General features: G+C 31.7%; 1 protein-coding gene across 1 annotated transcript; it reads right to left on the minus strand.

Annotated features, from left to right (window-relative positions):
- Positions 1 to 297: 297 nt before the first annotated feature.
- On the minus strand, positions 298 to 8,369 carry LOC120212740 (RING-H2 finger protein ATL74-like). The gene is made up of 2 exons (XM_039210952.1): positions 8,360 to 8,369; positions 298 to 1,047 (listed from the first exon to the last, which is right to left on the minus strand). The coding sequence occupies exon 2, from the start codon at positions 850 to 852 to the stop codon at positions 298 to 300; it is 555 nt and encodes a 184-aa protein (XP_039066883.1). The 5' UTR covers positions 853 to 1,047; positions 8,360 to 8,369.
- Between the last annotated feature and the right edge of the window lie 1,324 nt (positions 8,370 to 9,693).

The following is a 9,693-nucleotide window of genomic DNA, read 5'->3' on the forward strand; positions in this document are numbered from 1 at the left end:
TTCCCCATGTGAAGCGAGGAAGTAAGTCGGAAAGTGCAAAACAAGAGGGGCCAGTGCCTCAAATAATTCCAACACAGTACTTAGTAAACCATGTGCTGTTGCACATGCAGAAAAAAGAAGTCGAGTTGACTCACTGAATCTTCTTTCATTACTTGTCCGAAAATCTAGATAATAATTTAACAGTTTATCTTCGCCGTGACTACGTAAAAGAAGAATCTAACAACTACAAGTACGGTAAATCTTTAAATGCACCTCTAGATTTTAGACGAATGGCCAAATCGTATTTAATGGCGTCCCCTATTCAACAATCACAGGTACACTGCCATTTTGATTTTCACCTGATCCATTTTCTGCTTGCCTTGCGGCACTGAGTCCCTGAGAGGACTCGGTTTTTGATGCACTGAGTTGAAGCAGCGAGTACCGACAATTCGGACAAGATGAGTGTGACAGCAGCCACGTGTCAATACACCTCACATGGAACCCATGTTTACATTTCGGCAGCACCCTAACCTTTTCCCCATCGACGAACTCTCCCAGGCAGATGGGGCACTCGGTCGACGGGAAGCTCACGCCTTCACCGTAAACGGCCACCGGAATTTGCTTCAAATCTCGTTTCTTGAGCCCCGTCGCCGCTTCTTGCTCCGGGGTTTCCACGGCAAACCTCCGACTGCAACGTAGAGCGCAACGGACTATAGAGTTCAACCCCAAAGCACAGATTAAAGCAGATAAAAGAGCTGCCAATATGACCACCATGTTGGTGTCGAACGTCGTCTGACTAATGTAAGAATCATGGGTTTTGTTTCCGTTTCCCGGCGGCAAGATCACCTCCGTCTCGAGCAGGCGGCGATGCATAATCACAGTTGCAGATACCAAGGCAGAACAATAGGTGTTGGGGACGGTTCCTTTAATTAGGCTTACAGTAGTACAATAATGTTGTAAAGATTCCAGCTAGAAAAAAAGATATAAAAAGAGCATCTTCTTTGTTTCTAAGACAAGTAAAATCTGGCACCAATTTTGCCTGCAGGATTCCCCAGCTTCTCAATAAACCTCTTCTACAAACCCAAAAAAGGAAAAACCAAAAGGATTGAGATATGGAAACACCAAAAGCAAAGTTGAAGCCTTACCTGATTCTCTCTATATTGGGTCTAGATTCCATGGCCGCTCAAGCCAATAGCACTAAAATGCTTCACTGCTTCAGTTGTGCAGTGGGAGGAAAAAGAGATTAAAGGGTAATTTATAACAAGCCGGTTGCTGTGATTAAGGGTGTCAGGTTTTCAAGAGATATATGGTTAGATACCCAGAGTTAAAGAAATATTTGTGACGGGTTTGCCTACCTAATCACGATTGGGGTGATATTTAAAAGAAGTTCCATAAAGGGTACCAAATCCCATCACGATCCTTTTCATTACACAGTTGTCTGATAAACCCGAGTAGTTCCAGCGTGGTTCAAGCCAATGACAAAAGGGTTGGGTCTATAGTGGCAAGTCGGAGCTTTGCTGCCGTTTTTTTATTTGCTTACTTGTAACTTTTGATATCACCATGGGCAGATATCTACATGTATGAAAATCATCCTTTTACATACAAAATATCTCCCAACCCCAAAACTCCATTAAAGTTGTCCTTGAAATGATGGAATCAATGAACGGACTTCATGCAATCTTCTTTTTAGATGGTGTTATGCAACTGCTATAAAATGTTAGAAACAATACATTAATTAAAAGATTGAATTTCAAAATAGAAGATGGATCACTTAAGCGGAGGATCTAGCAATCTTTTTCTATCATCTGAACGGAAATCAAATATTTTTTTTGAAGGGATTGATTTGTAACCCTTGTGCATAGATATTTCATGTCATCTACATCATGTAGGTATTCATTATCCATCAAATTAGTTTTAGCTTATAAATGCACTTTAAACCCCATTTCTCTTTCCACACAAATAGTGTTTTAAGCGCTAACATTTTTTCAATAACATTTGCATGTAACATACTTTGAACATAAATTTCTCATTATCACTTAGCATTTTAATCGTATTATATAATGTTTTAAAGGTCTAATGAAATAGAATACAAATCTATAATTTTACTATTCAAAACTCCAATTTTATTAATAAATTATATTCCTCAAAATTTTGAAATATATATTATTTTCTAACATAAAACCATGAAAAGTACTCTGATTTTGAAAGAAAACCATAAACCGTTTATAAGAGTACATTATATTACTTTGTAAAACAAAACATACTTTCCTGCAGACAAGAACATTGTTTGTCCCAGTGGTGACAGAAAACTGAACTTGTGAGTTGTGAGTCAAGTTAGTAGTGTTGGGGTTAGTTTTAGGGTTATTGGGATGATGTCCGGTGGACCCTCTCGGATGGAGCGTAAGACATGGTGGTTGGTTTTGGTTGAATTGAATGTTCAGATTTGAACCACTTTGACATCCCCATTGGTTCCATGTCTTTATGCGGTTAGGTCATGTAAAAAAGCAGTGGGCAGTTGGTCTTAAATGGAATGGTCTCAAAGCAGCCTAAACCATTAATACCAAACTCTGTTCAGTTAAACTAACCTTCTTGTTGGACATTACTATATGGAACAAGGAATAAATGTTGGTGGTGGTGTTAGTAAACCAAACGTTAATCTAAAGGAACGAGATTGATGCGTAGAGGATACTTTGAGAGAATAAAGATAAAAACAGAACGTAAGAGCACAAGATTTATGTGATACAAAAAAAAGTTTTTTATACTATTTTTTCTTCACATAAGAATTGATTCTTTTAAAATGATCGAGTAAGGGTCAAATATTTTCAAAGATCCTGATGATAGAGCCAAATTATAATAATCATAAACTAAATAACTTAATTCATGTAAAATCAATGATATAAAATTTATATGTCAATCAATAAAAATAAAATATTAAATGCGGAAATGTATACGAATTAATTGATATGTTAAAGTTTTATTAGTTTTTCTTTGTAGGGCCAGAGTTATGTTGGGACTAGCCCCTGTAAAAATTTTATATGTTTAATAGATTTTAAATTAATAGTATTTTGTTACATGAAAAAATAAATTTTAAAAATATAAGAATTTATTAAATATATAATCAAGTAAGGGCATAACTAAAGAGGAGTAATCCCATGTTCTCAAAATTTTTGGTTTAATAACAATTTAGGTCATTGTAAGTTTAAATATTAGACAAATTAGACATTGTCTTATGAATTTCAAGTTTAAATATCTAATAAGTGATTGTATTTTTTTAAAAAATTTAATATTTCAACCCCTGTTAATTAATATTTAGTCTTGACTCCGCCCCTATTTCTTTGGTTGTGATCTTTCAAGATAAAAAAGTTTTTTTTCTTGCCATCATAAAACTATCTGATAGGATAAGAGCGTCAAGTTAACCTATTTCTACCATAACTCTTATTTAGAATGGACATAGGTCAATCTATTAAGTATTTATAATATTCTTATGTTGCCCTCTAGTTCCAAGGCTTCGCCATGACTAATCTAAATTGACCCGGGTCGCACATCTGGCTCTGATGGGTGAGTCTCCCAATGTGGATTTTATGCATACATAAGGACTTGAACCTGAGACTCTGCTTAAGCGATATCAAGCTCCACTTGAACCAACCCTGTTGGTTAAGTATTTATAATATTGTATCTCATAAAATTATAAATACAACTTATGAGATCTACACTATAATTTCATGATATTTTAATATTTATGACACATAACATAATTAATAACTTAAATTTGTGTCATACTTTATGATAGCATTATACATTATACATATATGCCTGCAATCGTAGATTTTAATTCAATAATCTCTCAATTGGGTAACATATATTTCCTGACAAATGTATAATTTTATGAGCTCAAAATTTACATAATAAGTATTATATAACAATTTCGTCCATCAACTATATCCTTATAAAATCAAAACAATATTTATAGCATCAATTATGACTAGATCCATCAGTGGATATATAAACATAATCAAATAACATAGATCAATCATGGAGTGTAATATGAAAATTATATGCAATATGAATCAAACATGTCTATTTTCAATTGATCCACTTCAAATATTTGTGATGTCAAATTTTACTAAAGTTAGAGTGTGAATAAATTAAAAGCAAACTTTGATTAATTCATAATTGTTCTTAACCATTAATATATATATATATATATATATATATATATATATATATATATATATATGAAATTATTCAAATTGAGGATATACAAAGAAATAACATTCTTTCTTCAAGGCCGCTTTATGAATTTAGAATTAAGATATCAGGGTAAATTACACATTTAGTACCTAAAGTTTGAGTTTTGGTCCATTTTAGTATCTAAAGTTTTTTTTCCCAAAACTATACCTAAAATTTAGTTTTCGTTTCATTTTAGTGCCCCTCCGTTAAAAACTTAACAGACGGGGTGACATGAAATTATTATTCCATTATTGATTTTCCACACATGTTTTTATAATCCATATAGCATTCCACGTGGAAAATAAAGAGTGAAATTTACTCAGGTGCTTATTTAAGGGATGAAACCCTAAAATCTAAAGTGTGTTTCTTATTATTGTTTCTTCTAGAGACAAATGAGGGCATCAGTGGGGGCAACAAGAAGAAAACTGTGAGGTCATCACTAGGGGTAAGAAGTGAGAAGAGAACGAAGAATTAGGGTGAGCATTCGATCGAGTCGAGTCAAAAAAGTTTGAGTTATTCGAGTTGACGAGTCTTATTTTACAACTTGGAGTTAACTTGAAATTTTTTCGAGTTTCTGTTTAAATTTAATTGTAAACATTTATAATATTATAATATTATTTGATTACAATTTAAATGACTTCCTATAACCATATATACAATACAAATATATTTCTTCATATTTTTTTCATATATATATATATATATATATATATATATCATACAAAGTCGAAGGACTTGACTTAAACTTTAAAATCAATCCACTAATTACTAAAAATTTCAAGTTATTCAAGTTGTATTTTACAATTCGATTTGAACTTAAAATTTTTTCGAGTCGAATTTATGAAATTACAACCCAAAGTCAATTCGAGTTGAAAAATCGGATTTTCGAGTCGAGTCAGGTCAAGTTTTGCTCACCCCTACACAGAATGGAGAACAACTTGTTTTGTCACTGTGGTTGTCCAACTGTGTTTAGAACATCTTGGGCAACCGATAATCTGAGTAGAAGGTGTTTTGGGTGCCCAAATTTTGGAAAAAAAGATTGGAAAATGCCGTTTCTTAATGTGGTGTGATGTAGAAATACCCGATCGTCCGAAAGCTGTCGTTATTAATTGTCTTATCTGTCAGGTTTTATCTAGGGGATTATTAGGGTTCAATCTTGATCCCATAATGACCATGGACATCCATGCTTACAAACAACCTTCACCCTTCTCTGGTATTTCAGTTTGAACCTCAGATTGTATCTATTATGAATAGTAAAATTCCTAACTATCTCATTTAAAATCTTTATATCAGCAAACACTAAACCAACCTTCAACTCAGAGTTGTCCATATCATTGAGTTTAACTCTGAATTTTTTTTCTTTTATTTGCTATCTGAATATGACTCATCTACATTGTGTAGTGAGTCTGAATCTCCACTTTTAGATTCATTGTCAGTCCTTCCTACATCATTCTTAAAATCTAATCCAACATTAGTAGGAATGTCAAATAAATCTTCTTCAAAAAAGTCACTATCAATAAGTTTAGATGTTTCAGATTCCGTATAAACAACATAGAAGTTAGAATCAAAATCTTTAAACAACTCTTCATCATTTGGAGGTTGATGTTTAGTTTCAACTGGGGGTGCATTTGGAGGTTGAGGTTCAGTTACAACAGTGGGCTAAGTTGGAGATTGAGGTTCAATTTCAACAGTCGGTTCAATTGGAGGTTGAATTTCTATTTTAGTAGTGGGTTCAATTGGAGGTTTAGGTTCAATTTCAAATATATATATATATATATATATATATATATATATGAGCATTTCGATTCCTAGGCAGTTCAGCTACTAAGTTTGTAACATCAATATCAGTGCCTAAAGGCAAAACATTCTATTTTATCCCATGACACAAGCCTAAATAAGTTTACACAAATTCTTATCCCTAAAACCTCAACCATGCCTATTAGGTTAAATATGGACATCTCATCCACATCACAAAAATCAAAGTAATCTATCTCTTTTCCACTATATTTACCATATTGATAATTGGTAAAAATTTCACCATGATGTAAAACAATAGTAAATAAAGTTGATTTGGCAGCTGCACAAAACATTTACAAACAAAAAAGATGTTATTACAAACAAACAAAATTAAGAAAATAAGAAAAGTTGCAATAAATATTTCACATACCACCAATAAAATATTATAAATATAGTAGACCACTTCATGCATACCAATAAAAAACATACTTTTTATGCATCATTCAATACAATATCCAAATATTATATTGTCAACTTTTCAAGTAATGAGACCACTTCATCATAAAGATAATACTATATAAATTATGTTATAGTTTTTATGCATCCTAATAAACAAAACATAATGATTTTCCAGAAAATTATGATAGAACCTTTGTACCCCAATAAACAAAACAAGAAATTTTGTATCCAGTAAACTATGAAATCTCAACAAAAACTAAAAACAAAGAATATTGATTTTTCAAAAAATCAATGCATAATAACTCTTTGATATTATAAATATACTGAAAAAAATCATGAGGCCAAAAAGAAGAAATTAATTTAATAACCATATACTATATATCGGGCGAGGCATCCCTTTCATTCGAAGTTGTATTCGTCATATTGCGATGGTCCAGAAAAACCTTAACCCTAAATGAAGAACCTAAAAAAATGAGGAAAAAAAACTTAAACCCCAAATAAAAAAGAACCCTAAATTCAAAAAAGCGAACAAAGAAAGAAAAATCAAGAAATACACATAAGAATAAGAACATGAAAACTCTGGAAATAAGAACCCTAAATCCTAAGAAAAAATCATAGACAATTAAAAACTCAGAAAAGAAATAGTAGTATGAGATTTGAAGGATTTAATTGACTAGAAACTAAAACGTTTTGAAAAATCAAGATGGATTTAAATGATTTTCTCGATTCTTGAAGAAGTTTCAGTGCCTCTAATTTTTTAATGGGTTTCTTCATTTTCAAAATAATAGATTCATTAAGGGTTTGTTTATGTTAAAAATGTTGGGAAATAAACCGAGTATGAGTAATTTCCATATAACCAGATTAGTGAGAATGCGAAATAAAAGCAGAAAAATAATACTCGAAATTGATAACGGAGTTCAGTCAATTATGCATATGTCTCCGGACTGCTGCAGATCTTTTACTGAAGAGAGAAAATTTACAGGTGTTTACCAAACACTCACAACTCACAAGAAAGCTCTCTAGTATTGGGAGAAAAAAATGATTTGGGATGATTTTGAAGCTAAATGGGCTAGGGTATTTATAGTTGAAGCTTAAGGACTAATCTTTGAAAATACCCTATGTCATAACCATTTTTTTATGTAAAACAATTAAATATTATTTTAAAAATGATTATGACTTTTATTTTGAAAAAATTGGGTGATTTGAAAATAATTGGAAATAAATTGAATAAAGTCGCCATCGACCTTTGGATTAGGTAGGTCGAATACCTAAAAACGTCTTTTAAAACAATTTTAAGTAAAAATCATTTTTAAGATAAAAATGGCATGCGTTACCAAAGATTCATTTAAATGGATTCGGGAGTCGATTACATGTGGGAAATGATAAGCACCCCACAACGCCCAAAATTGGTATTGTGTCCCTTACACGTTGTCGTACATGGTGAAAATTATAAATCGAATATAAAGTTAAATTACGATCCATTTATCGAACATTAATTTGCTTCAAATTTACTATTTAAAGAAAATCCTTTAATTCGATAAAAAACCTTGAAATTAGCAATCCTTCTTCGGGAAAGCTATTTCAACTATTTTTCATTGTTAAAGAATATTCTATCGTCAAATATGTAAAAGATGCATATCAAATATAAATGGCAAATTGCCAGTTGTAGAAAAAATAAAATACATAACTTGCATTGTTTAGTGTACAATAAAAACGACTTAACAATTAACAAACTAAAATTGATTTATTTCAAGTTCCATTTAGTTCAAACATCGTATTAAATTGTACCACTTCGATCAAGTGATACTTTCTACGCCCGTTCTACAAATACGTTCTTGAAATATTCGAATAACATATACTAGATAAAGAAACATAATGGAAATAAATACAAATACAAATATAAATATGCATAATAAATATTTACATCAACAAAATTAAGTATTTTTAATTACACATGGTACAAATAAATACAAAACATAAAAAATGTACATACATAGAGGATTGAAAAGAAAACAAATAAATATTAAAGACCAAAATACAAATAAACCAAAAAGTAAATATTTGAAATTATAAGAAAACCAAAACATCAAACACATAAGCTCACAGGACCAAAATAGTACAAATAGGAATTTAAAGGACTAATATGGCCAAAACATAAACTTAAATGGCTAAAATAGTAAAAAAAAAGAAACTTAAGGGTCTAAAATAAATAAAATAGAAATTTAAAGGGCTTAAAGCAATTAAACCAAATATCAAACAGTGACTGAAACTGAATATAACATTTGCAAATTTCATGACCAAATCCGAATATCAAAGAAAAATGCACAATAAACTGAAACAATGACTAAAATGAAATAAATATAAATATCATGACCAAATTATAATATCAGTAAACATAATATACAAATTAATGACTGAAATGAAATCATTGAAAATTAAAAGGCGCGAAATAAAATGATATGAAATTGTATTCAGTGATCGAAATAAAAGAATGATGAAATTTAAAACTCAAAACATGAAATCGAAACTTGCATTAGTGACTAAAATGGAACCTTTACAAACATGGTGTCAAGATTCAAATATCACAAAAAATACACAGTATAGGAAATTAGGGACTAAAATGAAATATGCATAAATTTCACAACCAAATTAGAAAATTCACCAAATGGTAAAATACAAGAAGTAAGGACTAAAATATGAAAAGGAAAATATAAATGCCCAGAATAAAATATTATGAAATTTCATTAATGGCTACAACGAGATGTTACAAACCAGAGGGACTTAACGTGTAGTTTACCCTCAAACCTTAAAGAACACTCGTGAGTTTACAAAGCCCCAGGGATTAAAAGTGTGGTTATCCCATAAATAAAAAACATGGGTGGGGTTGGGGAGGCAAAACGACTGCGTACAAGAGTAGGGATATAATCCTTTTTAGGGGTTTATTTTGAAACCCCAAATTATTTCCCAAACCCCCTTCAGCTATGTTCCCCCTCTTATCTACTTTCCCCTCTCTTCTTCTTCAACAGACGAGGAAACCTAAAAGCCATCGCCCCTTCACCGCTCTGATGAGGGGCTTTCCTACCCAGACGATCTCCTTAAGCCTCTATTTAGAGTCTTTAACCCTAAAAAGCTTCTTTTTTTAACCCCACTCTTAAACAAATGAGAACCCAACAAATAAAAGAATTACCTTCAATGCTCCGACGACCCTCCTAACTCCAACGAAGCGTCGATGGCCACTTTCCCGGAAGGTAAAGTCTCATTTTCCTTTCTTTTCCTACTTTCTCTCGG

This window comes from Hibiscus syriacus, unplaced genomic scaffold (genome assembly GCF_006381635.1).
Source record: "Hibiscus syriacus cultivar Baekdansim isolate YM2019G1 unplaced genomic scaffold, ASM638163v2 tig00110015_pilon, whole genome shotgun sequence".
NCBI classification, from domain to species: Eukaryota; Viridiplantae; Streptophyta; class Magnoliopsida; order Malvales; family Malvaceae; genus Hibiscus; species Hibiscus syriacus.